Source organism: Pseudorca crassidens, chromosome 3 (assembly GCF_039906515.1).
Source record: "Pseudorca crassidens isolate mPseCra1 chromosome 3, mPseCra1.hap1, whole genome shotgun sequence".
NCBI classification, from domain to species: Eukaryota; Metazoa; Chordata; class Mammalia; order Artiodactyla; family Delphinidae; genus Pseudorca; species Pseudorca crassidens.
Window position 1 is genome coordinate 5,887,431 of NC_090298.1, and position 24,109 is coordinate 5,911,539.

General features: G+C 51.8%; 1 protein-coding gene across 2 annotated transcripts in view; it reads left to right on the forward strand.

The window, feature by feature from the left end:
* TENT4A (terminal nucleotidyltransferase 4A) overlaps window positions 1–24,109 on the forward strand; it is a 44,740-nt gene that overhangs the window by 3,267 nt on the left and 17,364 nt on the right. For both annotated transcript variants that reach the window (XM_067730353.1, XM_067730354.1), the window contains exons 2-3: window positions 22,837–22,960; window positions 23,773–23,819. In XM_067730353.1, the coding sequence (XP_067586454.1) occupies window positions 22,837–22,960; window positions 23,773–23,819 (171 nt within the window). The remainder of the gene's footprint in view (window positions 1–22,836; window positions 22,961–23,772; window positions 23,820–24,109) is intronic.

Consider the following 24,109-nt stretch of genomic DNA (forward strand, 5'->3'; position numbering starts at 1 on the left):
CTCTGTCAGGGTCCCCCGCCTCCACCCCCATCAGCCTGTTAGAAGTCGGCTCCAAGTCGTGTAGGGCTGAAGAGTGGGCTCCGAAGCGGCCAGGAGTTCTGTGTTTCGGCCCACCTAAATAGGCGGGCTGTGTTGGCCGCCCTTCTTGCCCGCCTCTATGGGTGGCCCTGGGCCTGTCCACTCTCTACCATCCCTGCCTAGAGGAGGAGTCTGCTAGGATTGCCTGTCACTTGCCTGGAAGGGTGAATACCCTACGCTTGGTTCGCTGCTCTGAATCCTAGCGGACTGCCCATCTAGAAGGGCGGAGCGGAGGAAGAGTGCCCCGGAGGGAGGCGTCGTCCTTCGTGAAAAGACATTGCCACGGGCCTGCTGGGCTTCTCCAACTGACTTTTTGGTATCAAGAGATAGCTGTGTCTGGAACTTTCTTTAGGCTTCCAGCCTACCCAGAGTGATGAGGAAGGCCACCAGAAGGTCCCTCACTTGTGGCTTAGACAGGGAAAGAACTGAGGATAAGAGATCGCCTAGGCCAGCCAGCAGGAAAAAATCTTGTTGATGAGATGTTGCTCAGCCCATCTAGTCTCAGGACAGCATTTCTGGAAAGACAGTGTCTGCAGTCCTCAAGAAAGGGTAAGCAGTTGCTGGTGGTGGGGGGGTGTGAGTAGCGTCAGCTGAACCCCACTGGGCCTTTGCCTGGTAGCCCATGTAGCAGCTGGCACCATCCCTTCTTTCTTGGGGGGGTTTCTGCCCTTGGGAACTTTGCCTGGCAGCCGCCTTGTAAGGTGGCCAACCTGTTTGCATCCTAAGACGAAGAAAAAGCAGGTGAAAGTGCACAGGAATTAGTGCGAGAACCTTCAGAGTGGAGAAGGTCAAATTCTTGTTTTGGAGCTGCCGCTGGTTCTAGTTCTTAGTCAGTTTCTTTGGTTGAGCTCTCAGTCTTGAGACTGACCCTGAGCATGTGTCCCGGCCTCTGGCTGCCGCCACTCTCTCTGGCCCTTGTCTCCTGACCCAGCAGTACTTTGTGACTTTGCCTGGGTCAGTCTCAACAGCTTCAGAAACCTTCCCAGATCAAAGGTAAAGAGAAGTCCTGCATAAGTGAGAGTGGGAGCGTGGACCTCAGGTACTCTGCCGCATCCTTCCTGGTGCCTGCAGACCCCCAGGAAGGAGATCCTGGAATGGGAGAGAACCCAGCGCCCTGGCGGATGCCTGCAGTCCGGGCCCTGCCCTGGCTTAGGTTCAGCGTTTGTCCTCTGAGGCCTGCCTGCAGTGTGCAGAGTCACACGCAGCACCCTCCCTGCAGGTCCCTTGACAGTATTTCATTTTTTTAACATCTTCTGTTCCTTCAGAGAAAATTCACTTAGCCTGAAGTTTGTGAGAAGCCGACAGATGTTGTTTTGGGGAGAGGCCAGCGTGCCCTGCTGGGCCCCGGCCTGGGTTCTTTCTAACTCCACACATGTTCTCTTTTCCTCTTTCTCCCGAGTCAGTGCCTGGAGAAGATTCAGGATCCCTCCTCTCTCCCTCTGTGCCTCCAGCCTGACGTGGCACTACCTACAGTCCAACGAATGGTCTCCCACGGCTCGTCCTTAGGGGACCAGTGGGAGGGCACAGGTGAAGGGCCAGCAGGACCCGCCATGGACCATGGCTGTCACCACTCTTGTTGCCTTTGTCTCATTCTCATGTCTTCCTGCAGACATCCGGGGATGCACAGGAATGGTTATTGTGAGATGGTGGCACACGTGGGCCTTGTTTTCTGAGTGTTTAATCCTTGGAGGGCCCGAGGGTGACGCGCTGGGCACGAGTTTGCTGCTGCACTGACCGTTCATGAAATTAGCTCCTGCTCGGACACTCCTCCCTGTGTGAAAGTTGCATCCTTGTCCCTGCCCCTCGCGCCATGACCAGTCTCTCTGCAAAGTGAAATTGAAAATCTAGCACAAGATGGTGGCTGTGACAGTCGGGGAAAGTGATGCCTGGGTGCTGGTAAAGGAGGATGGGCAAAGCTAGCACAGCTGACGCTCTGAGACGGGGCTGCCCAGGAGGGGGAGGGGGAGGGGCGGGACGGAGCTCTGGAAGTGGAGGGTCAGGATATGAGGAGTCCTCTGAAAAGTGGACTCTCGAATGATCTTGTGAAGAATGGCCTCCCGACTGCTCCTGCTGTGGAGGTCAGGGTGGGATAAAGCGGACGTCCTGCTGCTGTGAGCTCTGGTTGGAAAAGCAGTGCCAAGGCAGTGCCATTGTGGCCTCTTAGATGTGACACGTGGTTGTGACTTGATTGCTCCTAAACGTATTTTTAAGTGTTTTAAAGTAAACAAGTTTTTCAGAATTTAAGATCTGTTTTTCAAAGTAAAGTCTCAGACCTTCTTTTGGTTGCTGTTTAATATGAAATTTTGGCCCCCATTTTAAATGGATTCATGTAAATAGAAGGAGAGATAACAGTCATCCTTGGAAAATAAGGATTTGTGCGCCACGGTTAGGTCATTATGGTTTAAGATTTGGGTTTTGGGTTGTGAAGTAGAAGAGGGTTGTAGTAAACAAACAAAAACCTGTGATGTTCAGATTTAGAAACTTGATTTTGATGGTACAGCCAGAAGGCAGGGTCACCGGGGAGGGGTGACTGAATCTCTCACTGGAGTCATAGGAGGTTGTCATAAGCCACGGCGTCACCTGGAAATTGCCACTGGCCAGCACAGCTGTGCAGAGGCCTGCCTAGAAGACTCTGGTCAGCTTGTCAGGGATTTCTCCTCTCAGAAGGGTGCTGAGTGGGTGTGGCACCCGAGGAAGGGCAGGTGGGTGGTCTCCGTAGTCGAGACAGGTGCCCCAGACATCTGCCCCCAGTATGAACGAGCCTCCCAGTGAGGTGCTCACAGGTGCCTCTCCCCAGTGACTTGGGATTTGCACTAAAAAGGAAATATCTTATGCTAGGATTTCCACGCTGCACTGGTTTGCTGCTGCTGTGTAACAAATGTCCACAGGCTCAGTGGCTTTACAGCAGCACTCATTGATGTCTCACAGGTTCTGTGGGTCAGAGGCTGGCGCTGGGGGCTGGGTTCTCTGCGCAGGCACCCCGCTGGCTGAAGTCTCGGGGCTGCCCACTGTGTTCTCTGCCGGGGCTCAGGGTCCTCCTGTGAGCTCACTCCTGTCATTGGCATGATTCCATTCCTTGCAGTTACAGGACTGAGGCCCCTGATTTCTTGCTGGATGCCCGCTGGGGCCTCTCTCAGCTCCTTTAAGCCACCTGCATCCTTTGGCTCGAGGCCCTTCCATCTTCAAACCCACCACAGGGCTTTGAATCTCTAGATGGCGCTGCCAGCTGAAGGAAGCCTTCTGCATTAAGGACTCATGGAGTTGGGTCAGGTCCACCCAAGTGACTGTCTGTGTTTAGGGCACGTAGTCATACAGCATAATCACAGGAGCAGTGACAATTTCATCACGGCCGCAGGTGCCGGGGGTCAGGGTACAGAATCTTCTGGGGGCTGCCTGCTGCGCGTGCAGGTGTTCTCTCATACGTAGACTTCTATGCTGTGGGAACACAGGTTGTGTTTTTCTTTTCCAGCACTTCTCTCCTCTGACTGGACTCCAGCCCATCACGATGACTCTTGCAGATTGTCTGTCCTCTGGCCTGGTTGTCACCCCTGAACTCAGGGACAGCCAGAGTGATCATAGCTGCGAGTGCCTTTCTGTGCCTTTCTCACGTGGACTCTTCTTAAAATATGTCATCTGAGAAGAGGTTATGTGAAAGCCATGGGGATGAACATACGGAAATTACAGTGATTGAAAAGTCCCGTTTGTGAGGTATCCTGCACTGGTCAGCTTAGGAAAGGTGCCGTTCCTGTGCTGGGGGAGGAAGGTCGGTGACTCACCCAAGTCGCCTCCGTAGTCAGTACGTGGATCCCCACAGTCCATCCTTGCTTTGCAGAAGACCCTGCAGCGCAGGTTAATGGGAGTGGTGTCCTGCCCAGAAGCCCCGCCTCAGAGCTCTGTCCCTTTCTGTGGAGTCACCACTACTCTTAAAAACTGACCCCTGCTCTGCTGGGTCTCTTCGGGGGAGGATGGGCTGCAGCCTAGCCTGCATTCCCAGTGCCAAGCATGCACCAAGCCGCTGCTGAGTAAGTGTCTGGTGAGTGAGTGAATGAAAGAAGGAAAGGAAGAGAGAAGGACGCTGGCAGCTTAGAGGGGCAAGTGAGGTGCGGCCAGTCTGCAGAGTTTAAATAAACCAAATGCTAAAAATAACTTTTGCTGTTTGTCTTAGAATTTCTGCAGACTTGATTGCCAACTCTGAAGTTATTTAAATGCAGAATGAAGTGAAATCTCTTGCAGTGTATCTGCCTGCCTTCCTGAAGAGTGCGGTTAAATCAGTTTTATGCCTTGTGACAGAATGTAAAAACAAAACATTCAACAAAAATTCTATTTTCCGTTAGAAAGGCATCTCCATTTAGTTCCAACTGGTCTTTTTCTTACTATAAAATTAATACCTGACATGAAAAGTTAGAAAACTTGGTACCTGGTGAGCGTCCTGTCACCTGTTCGCACGCACGTGGCCTGGGCTTCCAAGGCCTGTGTTCCCTTTGCTGGTGGGAGGGGACGGAGGCTGGGCCCCGCCCTGGCCAGCGAGGCTCGGCTCTGAAGTTTGTCCTTCTCTGCACCGACAGGGTGGACTTGACTGAGGGCTCTGAGGTTCTCCCTGGTGGGGAGTGGCTTTGATGATCAGCACCGTGCCTTTTTATTGTGGGTTTGTGCTCTTTTTTAGTTCCCAAATCAGCTGCTCCGAACAATCATTTAAGCTCTCTGTGGTTTGAGATCAGAGTTAATTTCCTGAGTGATAACACGTGGATGTAGGTAGTTTATATCTTTTCATGTTTGAAAGAGATTTCAGGTGATCTTAACGTTTCTGGAATCCTGGGAATCTGAAGGAATGGCTAGAATGCTAGTAGTTAAAGGGAAATGAAAAATCGAACTACTTGTGCGTTTGTTTTTCTTCCATCCCTTTAGCATCGGGAAGCATGTGCGAGGCCTTGAGCTTGCCGGCTAGCCTGCATCTCGGGTAGCCTGGCTCCCGGGTCTGGACATGGCTGTCTTCATCGAGGGTTCTCACTTCTGAGCCTCAGCGTCCCACCCGTGGAGCAGGGCCTGCCCCATTGCCCTTGCAGGGCTTATTAGAGAAAGGAGACGTGGGCTCGCTGTGTGAGTGGTCACGTGGGGGAATTAGGAGGGCTGCTCCTTTCCTTTTCTCCTCTCTTCTCTAAAGAAATGGAAACCAAACTTCTTGTTGCCAACCGGATACGGACAACTTTCCCTCTCAGGCCAAAACTTTTCTCTTGGAGAGACTGCTGAAGACTTGCAGTTGGTGTCTTCAGGGCAGGCAGCGGGCACAGCTGGAGACAGACCCACCTGATGCGTGGAAATGCTTTCTCCTTTTGAGCCAAGGCAAACTTTTCTATTTTTAAAAATTTAAACAATGCCTGAGTCGTGTGTCCTCTAGATTTTTAAGTAAGAATCTTGTCTTCCCAGAGCTTTCAGGGTTTTCCTGATGTATTTATCAGGTATGTGTGTGCTGCCCTGTGTAACTTGCTTAGAGTTGTTTGGGATTTTGGTCTTGTTCTCTGCAGAGTGGAAGGAGTGGATGTTATCCTATTTCTCTGAGCTCTTTGCAGCTTTTAGCACATGTTCTGTGTATAGTGCAGGAAGCAAAAGTGAGGGCCTGGGAAGGTCAGAACTAGAACAGCACCATCTGTGGAACATTCTGTGAGGATGGGGGGGGGCTCTAGTTCTGTGCTGCCCAGTATAGTAGTCGCTGGCCACGTGTGACCACTGAGCACTTGAAATGTGACTGATGGGACTGAGGAACTGGAGTTTAATTGTTTTTAATTTTAGTTGAAATTTAAATGGTCTTATGTTTGGACAGCACCGAACTGCAGTAACTTTAGATTCCTTACTTGACTCAGTCAAACTCCAACAGCAGCGAAAGCTGTGCTACTCAGCGAGTCGCCACTGCAAAGCTCCAGAAATTGTTTCTGCGTTTCTAGTGTAAATCCTTCTCAGAGGGCTGCTGTTTCAGTAACACATGAAGTATAAGATGGGTTCCTACGGCTCGGGGTGTCTGGTCCAGCAGGCAGGTGGTGGTTCTCTGCACCTGTGCACACGGGCTAATGACATAATCCAGCCTCTTCCCACCGGGCAGTGTCCTTGGGCAGCAGCAGCAGAGCACAGGGACTCCAGCATGGGGTCGGCCCTCTGCACGAGGTTCCTCCCTGAGTTCTCAGAGCAGGCCCATGAAACGGGTAGTTTTTCTCTTGCTTTGGAGACAGAAAAGCAAAGCCTAGACAGGCTAATGTGATCTGGCCAAAGGTGCTGCATGTGGAAATGTCAGTCTAGCTCTGACATTGGGGAGCTGCAAACAGTTCTTAAGTGAAGAGCTTAAACGAAGTTCCTGAAACGAAGGAGCCGCCCCCAAGACGCGGGAATGGAAACTAGCAGCTTGCTCTGCAGACCTGGCTTTCGTGTGTCTGCTGAGGGCCATTTGCTTTTCTGCCTTCCTAGAGAGAGCAGACTGGGGGAGGGGGCCTAGGTCCTCCCATAAGGACTTTGCCAGTCAGGTGACCAATGACAGAGATGCGGGAGATGGGTGGGGGAGCGCTGGGGGACCAGAAGCCCATCCTGGTGCTGTAGTACAAGGAGTTCCTGCTTCCCCCAGACGTCCGAAGCTGCCTGGGGGCAGTCGTGGTGGAGGCAGCAGGGCTCCTGCCATCTGGGTTATTCTTAGAAGTTACACTTTATGAAAAACGAAGCATCCGATGAATCGTTGGCTTGTGTTTTTCTGGAAGACAGTGGAAAGGCCGAGAAACAGGACTGACGAGCGTTTGCTGACTTCCTCCTTGGTGTCAGGCGCTGCCTTCGCTGCAGATCCTGCTTTCTCCCAATTCCCCCGGACAGTAACTCGTTTTAAGTCTTGGTAGATGAAGAAGCATCCCGCCCAGGGTGCTACTAGAAGGTAAAAGAACGGGCGCCTCAGCGCAGGCCTGCTTGACAAGAAAGCCCCTGTGTTCACTGGTGCCTCCCAGGAAGGGGTTGGTGCCCCCAGAGAAAAGAGCCAGAAGCAGGAACTTGGTGAACTGGCAGGGGCGCAGGGGGCTTAGCGCCACGCAGTAAGGAGGATTTTGGTTACTGGCGTCTTTTCTAAACGTAAGCAAACGGATCAAAAAATTGAAGTATAACTCTGAAATGACTGAAATAGAAAAGAGGCTTGTGAAATGCAAAGAAATTCTGAAGTGTTGTTAGAAATTATCTCCTGTAAAAACGTGGGTGAGGAATCTGTCTAAAGAGTCGGTGCCTCTCGAAGACTGCCTCACAAGAGACAGACGAACAAAACCTAAGTACAATATGATGGATAGAAATAAGAGTATAGAACTGAGACCAAATTCCAAAGAATGGGGACCTGTGAGAATTGTCATAGGCTAAGGCCTGGAATGAAGGGAAGCTTGCAAAATTGGTAAGAGTAAAAAGGGCCTCTTAGGATCAGAGTAAGCCCCTAGGAAGTAAGTAAAAAGCTGGGCTGGGAAGACGGCTCAGTGTTCCGGAGCCTTCCGTAGCAGCTGGATGCTTCACCTTTTCCTCTGCTCCCATCAGGTGAATGGTCCTCAGTACTTGTCATGGTGTTAATCGTCGCTGGCCCTACTGAGCCCTCGCCCCTCCCAGGAGAGGGAGGGGCTCTTGTCTCCTTACTGTGTAGCAGGGGGTGGTGTGGGAGAGGGTGTGAGGCTCACACTGCCCATAGGTGCAGAGCTGGCACGGGAGCACAGGCAGTCTGATGCCACAGCCCGTCTATTTAACTGCTGGACCCTCGGAGCAAAGAGGGGATTGTCCAAAGAGGAATAACAATAGGAAGAAAACACTTGCTTACGTTGAGTTCCAGTCTCTAGGTCAAGAGAAATGACTACTGGCTTCTCAGGAGGGGTAGCACACGACATCATGAAGCTCCGCCCCATCCCTGTACATCTCTCGGGCACCCCGCAGATGGACCCAAGAGGAATCTGAGTAGCTTCCTGCAGAGCCAGCAGCAGGCCCTGGTCTATCACCCTGCGGCTCTCCAGTGGCTCCTTTATGAACCGGTGACAGCACGGCTCTGCGTGACACCGTGCCTCTATGGTTCTGTTTGCTCGTTGCTTTAAAATGAGAGACTGATTTGGACTGTGCTTTATGCTGATTTTTAAATAATGATATTGTTTTTATAAAACAGATTTGTGTGTATTTTTCGGTGAAAAGCAGAAAGCTTTAAAAATCACTCAACCCCACCACCCAGAAATAACCATGGACCCATTAGGTGACTGCCATTGTAGGCATCTCTCTAAGCCCTGTATGGACGGACACATGCATTGATCAACAGAAATACTTCTATTACAATTTATGTTCTCCTTAAATACAATTTACTAAATTATTAATTTTGCTTGAAAGCGAAAGTAATGTTCAACTTCAAAAAGAAATAATAGTTTCTAAGAGATGTTGCTGAGACTAAGAATATAAAGAAGATTAAAAACCTTATGTGGCTAAGTGCAAAGAAAAGTTAAAGTTTTAATGAAATCACTTCAGTTTGTCTGCTGCTATGTAGGTTAGCGATGTTAGCCCTTGCTATGGACTGAGTTGTCTCCACTCAGATCGTAGGTTGAAGCCACAATGTGGTGGCATTAGGAGGTGCGGCCTTTGGGAGGTGATGGGTTTAGGTGAGGTCATGGGTGGGGCCTCATCATGGGATTAGTGCCCTTATGAGAAAGACCAGAGAGTTCACTCGTTCTCTCTCCACCATGTGAGGGCACATTGAAAAGTCGGCAGTCTGCGAGCCAGGAAGAGGGCCCTCCGCATAACCCGGCCTTGCTGGCACCTGGATCTTGAACTTCCAGCTTCCAGAACTGTGAGACATAAATGTCTGTTGTTTCAGGCGCCCAGTCTGTGGTATCCCTTTGCAGCAGCCCAAGCAGACTAAGACAACCCTTTATGTAGCCGCCCAGCTCCTGATTTGCATTATGTTGTTTGTCTGCCACCATGAGTTAGGCATTTGTATTTTGTTCTGCAATTATGATCACTACCATTTGTTGAGCTCTTACTGAGTGCTAGACCCCATTCTAAATACTTTGTCTGTATTCATTAAATCCTCCTGACAGTGCCACGTGAGGGGGCACCATCAGCATCCTCATGTTTCACATGAGGAGACTGAAGCCCAGAGCAGCTGAGGGTCCCGCAGGGTTTCGTAGCGGATCCTGCCATCCTGCCTTGGCCCTGAACACTACAGTTTGCAGTCGATTAGTTTGGGTTCTGTCTTTGCGTAGACTTCATGCTGTGTGCCAGGCTCTCACCGGGACGCCGGCAGCTTTCCACGTTCTGATAGACATCTTCGGCAGGGCTCCAAGGGCCGTACTGCCTGGCCCCCCTGCGGGATGGGCTCTGTGTACAGCCCTTCACTCCACTCTGACCGGCCCGGCCTGGTAGCCCTCAGCCCGCTCCACGGGTCCATGCGGCCCTGCTGCGTTCCGTCTGTGCTGCGTGCTGGGAGTCGAGTTTGTACAGGAGAGCTCATGTGCTCCGCGTTCCCCGAAGCCTGCTGGGTGCCTGGAGAACAGGGTCCCCGCTTCACGACCTTGGCATGCTCCCCGATGTCTCTGGCTGCGAATGTTGTCAGAGATCTGGGGCGGGACTGATCCCGCTTCAGGGAGGTGGTTTCTTCTGGATGCCCGCCTGGCCGCGCCTTCCTCTTGTGCTCACCTGGTCCTTTCCGCAGCGTTGGCCCTGCATCAGCCCTTCCTGGACCGCAACTGCCCTTCCACCCGCAGGCCGGGCTCTGCCTTGACCTCAGGGGCTGGTCCCCTGTCGGGCCTTCGGCGCGGCCCTGGTTTCATCTTCCACCTTTTCCACGTGGACGGCTTGACTCTCTTTTCCTCTCTGTCCGTCTTCCTTAAACGGGCCCTTCTCAGGTGTTGGCACAGTGGCTTCGCTGTCCTCTCCTGCAGCTCCTTGCCCCCTTTTCACCCTGTGTTTACGACCACGTTCTCACTGAGGTTTTCTGTAGCAACGAAGCGTGGGAGTGGGTTTTCCTGATCCCGGCTGGCGTCTGCTCCCACACTGGGGTCCTTGTTCTCATGATGTCCTGGGCCCCTTTCTCTTCCTCTTTGTTTGCTGTGCCACGTTCATGGGTTGCCATCTCTGCTGATGCGACCTGAGGGTGTTCTGAGCCCTCCGACATCCCCTAGAACTTTCACTCTCAGGTCAGGCTGCAGGTTTGAGGGGCTGCTGTGTCTTTGGCCGACCTTCTGGGACCCGTCGGCCCCCATGTGGAGAGTCGAGTCTTGGGGCGAGTCCGTGGGCCACCTTGTTGGGGGCCTGAAGTCTGTTCTCTGAATTAGTTCAGCCTCTTAGGGCCCAGCTCATCTGGCCCGGTCCTTTCATGGCCTCGGGGTCCTCAGAAGCCTGGTGTCGTGTGCTCTGAAGTCAGCCCGGGGAACAGAAGACCCTCGCTGCTGGTGTGTCAGACTCAGGCTCCCCCTGTCCTCTAGGCCCTGCTGACTTCCTCTCAGGGCCTTCAGGTTCGTCCCCTGATCTTTGCACATCTGGCTGCCTCTTGCCCTTCTGTCTTGGCTCCAGTATCAGCTCTTTGGGAGGCCGTCCCTGACCATACGATTTAAAGTAGCCATAAAGACAGCCGTGGCCACCATTTGGAATCTCGGCGTAGTGTGCTTATACTTGGGGTTGATCTTGGTTATTTACTTTGCTCTCTTCTCCGTGCCTCTAACCCAGCTCAGCAAGCATGGGGGACTTACTGATTCTGTCTTGCTCACTCTATAGCCTGTGTCAGAGCACCACCTGGTCCATCGTGGGTTGGCGGTAAATAACTGTGCAGTGATGACTTGCGTCTGCTTTCTGTACTTCAATATTGACTTAAACCTTTGGATCCGTTAAGTTCTTTGCTTTGCCCTCCCTTCCTCCCTGCCTTTCTATTTTTGCTAGTTTTCCAGCGCTGTTGTGTTGTCCTTTTTCTTAACATTTTTTTCTGGTCATCATGGTGGGGTCTTGGGAGGTTGATGTGTGCTCTTCCTGCCATCTTGAGCCAGAACCCTGGAGCCTGGCCTGTCTCCTGAGACTTGAAGAGGTAGACACGCCTAGTTCATGCTGAGCAGAATTGGTACAAATGATTTACGGCCTCCTTTACACTGGATGGAGACATTCCTGCTGATTGAGTGAAAAGTAAACATTTGATAATTAAAAGTTATGTTTTTATTTTTCTAATACTGTAGATCAAGCTTTGATATATATGCAAATATTGGATACAGGGACGTTAAGTAGCTTTAATTATAGCAGACGCTCAGATATGCTGACACTCGGGTGTGTGGGGAGACCTGGCTTTCGTGTGGCCATGCGCACTGGCACCTGGTGATGACGAGCGCCCACTCTGGTCACATCTGCAGGCCGCACGGGACTGGACACAGGCTTAACGAGTGCTTTGCCACTCTTGGTGATGTGGAAGGTGATTGGCATGCCCTCCGTCAGGTGCGTTACACACATGGGCTCTCCTGTCCTGAGGGTCATTGGGATGACTTATCCCACCAGGACAGTGTCTTGGGGAGAGGCTGCGCACGTCTCGCATCACCTGGCATCACCGTCTAGCATCATCTAGCATCACCACCGAGGGGTCAGGGCCAGGGAGGGAGCAGCTAGCGCCGTGGAAGTGGAGCTGAGGCCCCAGAAGTCTGCAGGAGGCAGTTGGGAGGGGCAGTCGATGGGGTGTGGAGCTCTGGGGCGCACTCTGAGCAGCGTGAGCACAGACACACTGTAGAGGTTTGTGCCAGGAAGTCTCACACCAGACGTGAGGCTCAGGCTGGTTGTCCAGCCTCTGAGCATCTGTAAGACGGGAGGTGGTGGTGGTTCTCAGGATCATCCTCGTGAAGCGTGTCGTACGCTGACTGGACAGAGCAGGCAGGTGGTACGTGTCAGTTACTTATCATCATAATAGGAATACTGGTAGGATAGTACCACTAATGAATTTTAAGTTTCTAAGTCTGAATATAGCCTCAGAATCCTACTCAACACAGCTGTCTGACAGCAGTGCCGTCAATGGGCGCTGGGACAGTGGGGAAGCCCGTTAGCTGTCCCTGGTGTGGTGTGGCCAGGGAGGGTTGGGGTACTTGAGAGAACACCCCCTTCCTCACAGGTCTCTGGGTTCAGTCATCTACATCTGCAGAGGTTTTTCTGGGATTGTAGGCTAGCTTTTTCAGGAGCCCTGTCTTTTGAGGGGGGCGTGTATGCTAAACCAGTGAATTGGGGTGGTACTAGAACCAGAACTTTAGGGGTGAAGGGGCCTTTAGCCTTGCTGCACCTTGGAGCTGAGCAGAGTCACACGAGTAGTTCCTGGGCCCCCAGGGTGCCGGGCATGGGCCGAGCCAAAGGGAAAGCCCACGCGGGTTTGGCCTTAATGTAAAGGCCAAAGACAGCCAGTCTCAAAGAAGACTTAAGCACAGTGATGTCTGCCCTTTGATCTTTGGAGTAAAGTCAGTGTCAGTAAAGCTGACGTGATGACACTTTTTCTTGGCTATGATTATAAAAGCAATAAAGTACTTACTGAAGAAACTTGGAAAATACAGAAAGGAAACTACCCATAATTTTCCTGTTGTTAACACTTTTCTGTTCTTAACAAAGCATATGTCTCTCTTATTTTCAATGCTACTTTAAATGTGTCATTTTTTTTTTTTTTTTTTTTTTTATGGTACACGGGCCTCTCACTGTTGTGGCCTCTCCCATTGCAGAGCACAGGATCCGGACGCGCAGGCTCAGCGGCCATGGCTCACGGGCCCAGCCGCTCTGCGGCATGTGGGACCCTCCCGGACCGGGGCACGAACCCGCGTCCCCTGCATCGGCAGGCGGACTCTCAACCACTGCGCCACCAGGGAAGCCCTAAATGTGTCATTTTTGTTTGTTTGTTTAAATCTGACTCTAGATAAGTGATTCCTCCTGTCTTAAAAAGCTCTTTTAGGGCTTCCCTGCTGGCGCAGTGGTTGAGAGTCCGCCTGCCGAGGCAGGGGGTGCGGGTTCGTGCCCCGGTCCGGGAGGGTCTCACATGCCGCGGAGCGGCTGGGCCCGTGAGCCATGGCTGCTGAGCCTGTGCATCCGGAGCCTGTGCACCGCAGTGGGAGAGGCCGCAATAGTGAGAGGCCCGCAAAAAAAAAACTCTTTTAAACAATTTTTAAAGATGGAATTGATGTATATTATTTCCTAAATAACTAGGGAGAGATGTTTACAGCTTTTCACTTTTTGTAGACAGCCCATAGTGCATGTGTCTGCATGCTTCTGTATGTTGGGCCACTTCCTGAGTGTGGCTTCACAGCCCTGTGGCTGAACGTCAAGATCGAGAGCTGCACAGCTCTGGGTTTGAGTCCTGGTCGTGGAATCTTGGGCCATTTACCATCTGTCTAATGAATAGTTTTCTTAAAATCTTAAAATCTGTAAAATGGAGAAAATATTGAATAATACTTGCCTCAAGGACTATTTGGGAGACTAACGAAAATGCTGGTAGTATGGGTGGTATTGTAGTATCTCAGGGAAGTCATCTTTTCAGGCTCTCACACATACTGCTTCCCAAAAGATTATCCAGCTCACCTTCACGAGGGTAAGCATCTCTGGAAATTAGGACAGAGGATATAGCTGTTTTCATCTCAAAAATGATCCAGCTACTTGAGCTAGCGAGCAAGGCCGGGCCATCCTGCTTTCAGACTTGGCGGTTCCCTCCGAGCACCGTGGCCTGCAGGGGTCTGTGCTGTGGCTGTCCGGCGAGGCTGCGTGGCCGGTGGCCTGAAGCAGTGCACGGGGCCCAGCCAAGTGCCTTCTTGGCACCCCTGTGTCCCAGCGGCCCTCCCGGCCATGAGCTCCTCCAGATTGGGGGTCCTGGAGTGCACTGTGGGTTCCGTAGGACACCAGTGTTGGGGGGCTGAGGCCCACTGGTCGTTCTTGCCCATGATGGGTTGAGGACGTACCGCATGAGTGGGGTGCTTCCCTCTAGGTTGCTCCAGCTCCCGGCTCTTTTGTGGGTCTGAGCCCTTTCTTTCCTGGGCTGGCCGTGGCCTGGGCCGGGTGCAGTAGCGCCCCCAGCCCGGCTCCCGCTGCCGCCTCTTGTCTGTCACTCAGCTCTCAGGCCCCTCCCTGTGCAGCAGCTTCTCTGAGGGCCTCCCTCTCCCGTTAACATTTTAGAGGCTCTTTAGAGGCTCTGTCCCTCTAGAGAAGGAGCTGTGCACAGGTGGGCGCTGCAGGAGCGGAGAGAGGCTGAGGTGCAGACCCCGCGGGCAGGCTGATGGGGGCGCTGGAAGGAACGCTCTGGAAACACACAGGCTTTCTGCTTTGCAGTTTCAGTCAGCTTCCTCACACTTTTGAACTTAGATTATAAACAACCTTTGAAGGTCTGATTCAAGACTTTCTAAATAGTGGTACAGACATTAATTGGCCTGTAACATAATTAAAAATAAATAAAATGATTTATAATTAGCTCATTAACTGTGTCAGGAAATGGGAGTTTTAAAAAGGATCATCTGGGCTTCCCTGGTGGCGCAGTGGTTGAGAGTCTGCCTGCCGATGCAGGGTACGCGGGTTCGTGCCCCGGTCCAGGAAGATCCCACATGCCGCGGAGCGGCTGGGCCCGTGAGCCATGGCCGCTGAGCCTGCATGTCCGGAGCCTGTGCTCTGCAACGGGAGAGGCCACAACAGTGAGAGGCCCGCGTACCGCAAAAAAAAAAAAAAAAAGGATCGTCCATCCCCAAAATAGAAGTGATTCAGTCACTCGCTGCAGGTCTCACTGGTCGCTGCCCGGCAGAGCCCTTCTTTGCAGCTGGTGGAGAGGCAGCTGCTAACTCGGGCCGCCTGGGCCCCCGGGGCGCTCGGACTCCGCTGTCTTAGTGTAAGTGCATCCATGTGGGCTTGAAAATCTACCGTAAAACTCCAGTAGTTATAACTCCAAATACTTTCCCCAAGCCGTTGCTTTTGGCAAAAATGCAGACAGTGAACACTGTGGAGCTGAGGGGAGGGAGCTCCAGCTTCTGAGAAACCGCTGGCTTTTCAAGGCTTTTGAGGGTTTTAAGAAGACTTGGAAGGAGTGGGAGAGGGAGAGAATAAATTAACAGTTGAAGTGAGTTTCTAGTGTTTTCTGTGGCATTTTACATTGTAATCAAAAAGCCTGGTTTTCCACAAGCACTTGGAGTTGAGCAGGTTCCTGGAGGGTGTGGAGGGGAGGCGTGACTCAGGGCAGCAGTAGGGCGGGGCCCTGGGGACGGTGGGCTGGGAGAGTTGGATGAGTTAATACTTGAGAGCACAGCTCTTACCTCCAGGACTGGGTGCTGACACGTCTAACCACGTCGGAGGAGGTTGCGTTCATTCATCTGGCTCTTCTGTTCTTTAAAGCAGTGAATGAAATCTGACCTCTGACCATGGCTTTCCTTAGAAAAAGCTGTGTGGATTTCAGATCTAGGGGAACAGGCCACCCTCTGTGCTTCCCCCTTGCAGACCCGCGTCAGTAACTGCTTGGCTTGTTAGCTTTGCCCCTTTTCTGTCCACACTGTTTTATTTTAAATGTACTTCACTGTCCTCGCTTCTGGTCCCTTGTGTCATCGTGTCTCTTTCCTGCTGTAGTGCGTCTGCCTGTCCTCCTTGTTTGCGTACAGAGACGTCCCCGTGGAACAACCTGCAGGTGGCGCTGGGCTGGGAATGGGAGAGGGAGCAGCTGTGCCTGGGGCTGGACACCGAGGCTCCCAGGCCAGGAGGCAGGGAAAAGCCGGCAGTGGGTGCCCCCTGCAGAACCAGCCAGCCTTCCCCGGCTTCCGTTCAGATTTAGACAGAGTCGGGGACCCTGCAACCCTGCCAGCCCAGCTTCTGAAATCGAATATCATCCTCCTGAAATGGGTCATCTCTTTTCATGAATAGCTTTATTAGCTATGAAAGTAGATAGTTTGGTTCTCTAACTTAACAATCCATGTTTTGCTCTTTAAAAAAGCTCATTGAGTTGGATTTCATAAATGTTCACAGCAACCATATACCAGCTGCTGAGACAGATACGGAAACATTGCTGATCTTGATAAGTTGGGACCAAAAGCAAAAATTAATTTGGGACATGTACTAAAAATTGAAAAGTCAGTCATTACCTTTTGAATGGGTTTGGCCTCTTACAAGAGAGCGATTGTAAATGAGAAATGTCTTTTTTCATTTTCAGTGAACTTTATTTTCTAGTATCTAGATTAAAAGCATGCTTGGTAATAATGTTCAGAAGTTTGTTTTCCAGTAGTTTCATGATGAAAACTAAAATGCACTGAAAACTCTGGTCTCACCATTTTCATCTTTCTTAAAATAGCCAGGAAGTGAATCAGTTCAGGGTTTGCTCCACTGCGTTGTATCAATTTGAGATTCTTCCAGATTGACTCTCAGAGTTGCGTGTGGTCTGTATGGGCCAGTAGCCAAGGCTAGAGTGTCTCAGAATCCACTGCTCGGAGACAAGGCATCAGGCGCGCGGCGCTTTCCTGCCTCCGCTGCCCGCAGGGTTGCTTTTGCACACAGACAGCAGACCTTTCCCACCGTGCCCCACCTGATGAGACCACTTGAGAGGCTCAAGCCACCACCACACAAAGCCATCCAGAGCGCCGCTCCTTGCCGGCCTTATCCCTTTAGGGCCCACGGTGGTGCGGGCACTCGGGTCCTCAGCTTAGGATGAGGGCTGCGTTGTGCGGAGGTTTCCAGAGTTCGCTCTCGGCCTCGTGGCTGCAAAGTGGCCGCACGGGCCTCACATGCCAGTGGGTCCTCTCTGTTGCTCTTGCTGCCCTCTCCCCACAAGATGCCTTGTGGTCAGCTTCTGATTCCCATATTTCTTTGGATTTGAGGTGCTATTACTTGCAAAAACCCAACCCATTCGAAGTTGTCTTTTTCTTACAGGGCAGAAATATTGGGTTGGCCAAAAAGTTCATTCGGTATTAAGTAAGAGACGCCTTTTTCATTTTCACCAAGAACTTTACTGAACAACATATTCATTAACCGAGCGAACTTTGTGGCCAGCCCCATATAAACTTCATCTAGACAACTTCCTGCAGATCAGCCAACCTAAAGAGATGCACTGTTATGAAATGTACCATGAAGAAAGAAAAATATTTAGTTTTGCATTGATTTGATGCTCAGCCATTGATTGAAAGATGTATCCCAATTTTAGACATGTTGAAATGTTAAGGAAAAAAGAGTACATTTTCGTGATGATGAAAGAATAGCCTTGCTCAATTCCACAATTACATCAGTTACTTTGGAAAATGCTCTAATCAGGCACCATTGTTACAAACATCTTGTCGGGCTCTTAAATCCTAGTTTCGTCAATGGAGCAGTGAGTATGTGTTTAAATTATATCAAGAACTATAATGCTTGCTTTTGACAGACATGGCTCTTATTTGTCCACATTTAGCCCTAAGATTCTAAAACGTTTACTTAGAGAACCTTTGAGAGCCCCAGGACCAGGGTGTGTTTTTATCCCTTGTCTCCCATTGGAAGGTGTGTGGGCAGGGTGCACTCTCCCCAGGCCCCCAGGCGAGGCCTGTGCCCCCTGGGGAAGCCGCCCCTCATTCCTGGACAGTGGCGTCTCACGGGATGGAAGGAGTGAGGGTTGCAGAGACCACGTGCGGTCCTGGGGCCGCCTGCTCTGCCTGTGTTGAGCGTAGCGTTGCTCGGCCACCGGGGTGGAGACGAGGGAGCGGCGGCCAGGACTGCAGCCACGAGCCCCACGTGCTGTTGGGACTGAATTAAGTGAAGCTACAACCTGAGGCCCTCAGGCGTAGCAGCCACGCCTCAGGTGCCCGGTAGCCGCTTGCAGAACGTTGTGTTGTCACAGGAGTCCTGTCCGCAGCCTGTGCCTCCCCACTCCGCATGGATTTTAGGGCCTGGCAGAGGTGTCGGCACCAGGTACACTGAGGGGCTTGGAAACCTCGCTGCTGTTTAGGGGCGGGATGGGAAGAGTGGCGTCAGGGCTTAGAAGCCTGACCAACTTGATGTTCTTTTCTTTAAATTAAGCGATCAATATTCACTGTTAAAATTAGGAGATGAATACAAGCAAAAAGAATTTAAAAATTACAAGTAATCTTGTCATCTAGAAATATAGTTGACTTTTTTGTGTTGTATTTAATGTTTTGTTGTTTCCAAATGTTAAATATAATCACTGGTGTAATGAATATCCTCTCGGGCAGTTGTTTTCCCTCTAAAATGTATCATCTTTTCTCCACTTCACTTTTAAATTTATGCATATGATGAGTACATTCTTGTAAAAACCCAGAATTCCAGCAGCGCCCGCGTGTGGAGTAGGAGGTGGCCATTCTCACCAGCTCATCCGTCACCTGCAGGAGGAGGCCTGGCCGCCTTGGCACGTGGCCTCGTAGACCTTCTCCTGGGTTACGTGCATGTGGGGCATGTCTGTCACCTGTCTGTCACAGAGCCTCCCCTTGCTCTTCTTGGTGGGCGGACGGCGCCCGTCCTGACCCACGGCCCTGCCGCGAGCGTGTGTGTGGGGGTCTGGAGCCCAGGTGTCCAGGCGTGGGGTTCCGGGCTCAGCGAGGGATGCCTTTCTCTTGAGATACGTTGTCAGCTGATCCCAGAGCGTGAGGTCCAGCCCGAGAGAGGCCTGGTCTTTCTGAACAAGTCCTTCCTGCTTCTGACATGTGCACTTGACGTTCGCTTTTTAATTTGTTTACACTCCGCATGTCTTTTGTTAGAATTTCTTGGTAATTATTTGACTCTCTCAGTCTTTGCGTTGCGATTGTCATTTTTGTGTTGGAGTCTGGAAAGGCCTCCTTCAAGTTCGAGGTAGCTGATGATTTCCCTTGCTTTTTTCCCCTGACTTCTTCTATCTGATGTTTTCATTTAGTAATTTAACTCTGCGTCTGTGTTATGTTTTCAAATGTAGAACAAGGCAGGAAGCTAACTTCATTGGTTTTCCGCTGCTGTGTCAGGATTAGGCTTGGCTACAAAGAGTGAAAGTAACAGAGTGATGGTGCCCTGATTCCAGGGGACCAGCCGACCTTCTCCCTCTGCTGCATTTCTCAGCCTTGCGGGGATCACGGTTCTGGAGGCCGGCCACAGGCCAGCACGCTGGGACTAGGGAAGGGGAAGGGGAAAGGGCTGTGGGAGCTCTCCCCTTAGGAAACCCTCCGAGAAGGTCTCCCCAGGGCCTTCTGCTGGGGCCTGGCAGGTGCTCCCTGGCCTCTTAAGTGGCCTGGGCCCTCCAGGCGATCGTTGTTCCTGCTGGTTTTGAGATACCACCTCTCTGACCCATGATGGAGGAATTTTTCCATGGTGGTCACAGCATAGAAATTTCCTGGGAAGATTTGGAGGCTGAAAGCTAGTGGAGTGACGTGAGCTCTAGGAGATGCGGTGACTAAATTGTGAGCCATGGAGGAGACTTGGGTGTGGTTTTATGTAGACGTCTTGTCATCTGTGAGCTTCCTCTGAGGTTCTGATATGTGAGAAGAGTAACTGTCCTCGTTTTCAAGTAGAAAAGATCAAAACTTTTCACAGACATAATTCAGCAAAGCACTTTGGAGAACCAAGCGCGTGTGTATGTTCAGTGCCGGAGGCGATGGCCGCACACGCGGCCGCTGGCACTTACTGTGAAAGTGTGTTGTCCTAACCATCATGGGTCGTTTCTTAAAGTGAGGAAACTACTTGTAATGTGGTACTGAATAAATAATCCCAGCTGTTTTATTTATCACCGTTTACATTTTTTTAAAAGGACAGTTGGCCATTTAAGTAATTTCTGCTAACAAAGCAAGTTATCCGGTACAGGGGTAAACTGTTTCTTGGGTGTTGATTTTTGATGACATTGTACAGGGAAGGTAGATCTTAAGTGACAAAGTCATAAGCAAAATATGCATTTTATCAAAACTTGATTCATCCCACACATACTGGTTGAATGCTCACCGTAAGCAAGCGATGTTCGGCGCTGAGATCAGGGCCCTGGAGGTCACCTTCCCTGGACAGAGCCCGGGGCGGGTCACCACACCGGCTGGAGGGCGGGGCGCTGCTTCTCCCGCCTGCAGGCTCTGTTGGGCTGCCCCAACCCACAACTGCACTGCCTGCCCCACCCTTCCCAGCCCTCTGTGCTTCCTCTCTCCTCTCTGCGTTCCTTCCACCAAGAGCCTGAGCCGGAGGAGGCAGCAGCAGGGCTCTTTGGATCTGCCCGGGCCTCATGATGGTCGTTAGACCTTCTCGTGTCTTTCTGCTGCACCAGTGGTGCATCACCCTCCAGAGCCACGCGGTCCTCAGGTGGCCCCAGCGGTCGCGCAGTGCCTCCCGGTCCCTGCTTGCCTTGAGTAAGAGCCTGCAGGGGCTGGGCCAGAGCCACCCTGTCCAGCCAGGCCGCCAGCAGGATCCCTTCCATTCCCAGAAGGCAAAGCAAAAATACTCTTCCTAATATTTGTTACAGCCGTTGCTAATTTTTAGATGCAGTTTAATACAAATTTCAGGTAGGCGTTTCATTAGTGTATCTTATTGGTGGAACCCAACTCTGAAATCAGGAGGCGTGTGCTCTGCTGGCACTCCGCTCTGGGATGTGGGCACGCCGCGGCCTCGTTACTCATCTCTCCTGAATCAGGAGGGGAGGCGTGCTTGCCTGTCACAGAGAAGGGGCGCCCTTCTCTGTGACAGGCAAGTCAACAGACATCTGACGAGACTGACACTGTCACACTGGGCTGTGTCCGTGCCTCCTGGGAAGCTGACGGGCGACTTTTCATGTTGCTCTTTCACATGTGACAGTTCTCTCCACCCTGCAGGCGCAGACTGGCAGTGACATTTTGGCAAATCGGAATGGCCTGTTTCCTAGATGGTTTAATGTGTTACATTTGTGGGGTGTGGATAGGGTTTTGCCACACCAGGTTTGCTGTCCTTCTTCCGTGTCTCTGGGCCAGTTGCTTAGGTGCTCTAGGCCCATATCCTTATCTAACGTCTCTATGCTTCTGTACTCCTGGTGTTAGCAGAGCAGCGCTGAGCTGCAGGAGAGCGTGTGCTCTTAGTGCTTTGATGGACTGACTTCTCAGCGAGGTGACGGCTGGTCCAGTGGCACATGCTGTTGCCCCGAGGAGCCCTGTGCTGTCTCCTGACAGCTGCCTGGTGACAGTGTTACTGTCACTTGTTAACAGGGGGAGGTCCCCGGTGTGGTCACTAACGTGACACATCTGGTCCTGCTGACGACGTTGCCGAGCGCTGGGAACCATCGGCCACGCCGCGGACGTGACGTGCCTGCTGAGCTGCTGGAAGAGATGCAGTTGAAGACTTAGGATGTAGTCGGCACTGGGTAGTTGTTGAGATGTTAGAAGCTCGACCTGGTAAATCGTGGAGTTGGTAGATATTTTGGAAAAATTACTGCATTTTAATGTTGCATGACTTTCTACCTTTTTGGGCTTACTAAGAACGGGACTCATGGCTGAATCAGCAGCACGCTTGGGGTGAAGTTTTGCGTGATTTTTTTTAAAAAATTAAACGTGATAACGTCAGGGCTCCAATCAGTGATGGCCTCACTGACCTTGCAGATGCACCGTGAACAAGCGTGTCGGGCGTTTATTTCCTGTGTGTGTCCCATGTGTGCTGTCAGCGGCTTCGAGTAGCTTTTAAACTGAGTGTCAGGATGGTCACTTCAAGTGAGTAGTGGGGGTGGCAGTCCTGAAGGTGAGAGAGTGAGGTTGGCCTCAAACAAGAGCCAAGGGCAGGTGAGATGTTAGACCTCCTGTCCTTACCTTTGTCGTTTGGTGCTGGAAGGTCCTGTTAAGTGTTGTCTGCTGTCGGGTGGACTGTCTTGCTAGCTGTTGAGCTAACTAACATGGTAGTATTATTGAACAAATTTCATTTTGTCTTCTCTTTTCCGTGCTGATGATCAAACTTAGAACGGAAGCAGCTAGCTTTGACTTGACGTAATTCCTAGGATCGCGTTATTTGCTTGCCCGTCTTTAAATCCCTGAAAGTAACCGAGGGCGGCCTGTGCTTCCTTCCTGGGTCTGCGGCCCAGATCCTCAGCTGAGACTTAACTCCCCGTCACCGCCTCCGGGGACTGGCGGAGACGTGAGTTTTGGGGCAGGGGTGTGAGGCAGCTTCTGGAGCCCGCTCCTTTCTCCTGAAACCATTGCTGTTTAGACCTTTGTTAGGAAAGACCGAGAGGGAGAGAGGGCCGAACTGACTCGTGTCCCTGCACACCTTGGTGCTGGCCTCCTTGCGGGAATCGTGAAGGGGCTGCTCCAGTGCTGAGTTGAGTGGGGCTCTCTGCCCGAGAGATGTGGTCGTGGGCCCTGGGTGCGGGGTCTAGGGTGTTGTCCGCTGGTGGGCCAGGCAGACCTGGCTGTCGAGACTTGGGGCCGCCAGGCTCCCGAGGACACACGTCTTCCTGGCCTGGCCTGTCTCAGAACCTTTAGTGAGGGTGCCCACGGGTGCAGAGCACAGCCCGGACAGGGTGAGAAACCCACTGGGTTTCCCTGCGCTGCCTCAGTTGGGATCACCCTCCATCTTTCACGGATGGAGTTCTCTCAGTTCGTTCATGTAAAGTCCCTGAAATGTTTCTTTTGAATAAGCCTTTAAATGCCAATTGAAAGTTTTGATATTTATATCAACAAAATTTGCTCGTGTTACTCTGTGGTGCTAAACCGTACCGTGGAATTTCATCCACCACAGAGTGTTCATTTCATTATATACTTTCAGAGGGAACAAGAAACTGGATTTTAAGTGGGCAGAAATATATTTTAGTGTCATGCTGCTCTAACAGCAGAATGAGAAGTGTGGTTAAGCTTAATTGTAACTCTAGTTTGTTTCTCTTTTGTCCACTAGACTTCATGAGGAAATAATTGACTTTTATAACTTCATGTCCCCTTGTCCTGAAGAAGCAGCCATGAGAAGAGAGGTGGTGAAAAGGATCGAAACTGTGGTTAAAGATCTTTGGCCGACGGCTGATGTGGGTATACCCTTTGCACTTCTGTGTCGCTACAAGTTCATGTCAGCACCCTGTGGCCGCCTGTGTCTGTGGATCAGTGCAGATGTGGCCGAGGCCATGCTTCCAGGTTCCAGGGGGTCCTGAGATGGGTGGCCGCCCTTACCGAGGAGCTGGTTAGAGACGCACGCGCCCTGCCCCTGCCCAGTCAGAAACCCTGGGCCTGCCCAGGTGGGATCTCTGCCGAACTTTGGTGGTTCTGACACCTTCAAGTGTGAGGACCATCGGCCCGAGGGAATTCCTTTTTGGAACAGTGTGGTTATTCTTCCTGGTTTAAGTTTACCTTAAGATGAGAAGTTTTACCTCTTCCCTGCGTCACACATCCTAGTGTGTGTTTCATTTTGTGAAACTACACACTACTTTTCCAGAGAGCGAACGTGTGTACGTTGAGATGCGGTCCGTGGGCACTTGGAGTGCGGGGCCAGCGGGAGACGGCCCTCTGGCCGGCCCCGGGCTTCCCCTCCAGGGCACAGGGACACACGGCACTTCCGGCTTTGCACTTCGGTGCCCTGGGACAGAGCCCTGCCCTGTGCCTTCCACGGGCTTGAGCTGCGGGGCTCTCAGCAGGCCCTGGCTTTGTGGGCTGTGGGCGAGGCCAGGAATTGTTACGCCCGTTAGTGCTGAGTTGTTGAAGATTCCTTTCCGGGGCTGGCGTTTACCTTACAGACCGAGAGGAGTTTGTTTGACCGCTGGGCCCTCGCAGCTTTGCTGTGTGAGAAGGGGCGGGGCAGGGCCGTCCGCGTGGCCGCGTCTGAGACGCTCCCTCTCTGTTGCAGGTGCAGATATTTGGCAGCTTCAGCACGGGCCTCTATCTTCCCACCAGGTGAGGCCCAGCTGCACCGCCGCGCGGAGGACCAGGGTTGGGTCTGCATAGCCGGGTGGGTGTCTGCACGCGTGTTAAGGCTAAAGTAGGTTCCTTGCATTCAAAGCTAAGGCTAGAGACGCGAGCGAAAGGAAGAGACGGTGGAGCACGGAGGGGAGATTGCAGGAAATAAAAATTTAATGACCGTTGTGGTAACTGACTGCTTTGCATTCTTCCTCTTGCACTTAATGTGGTGGGATGCAGAGCGCTGGCTCCTAGGAGCGGGGGGAAGTGAGAGCCGTGGGAGCAAG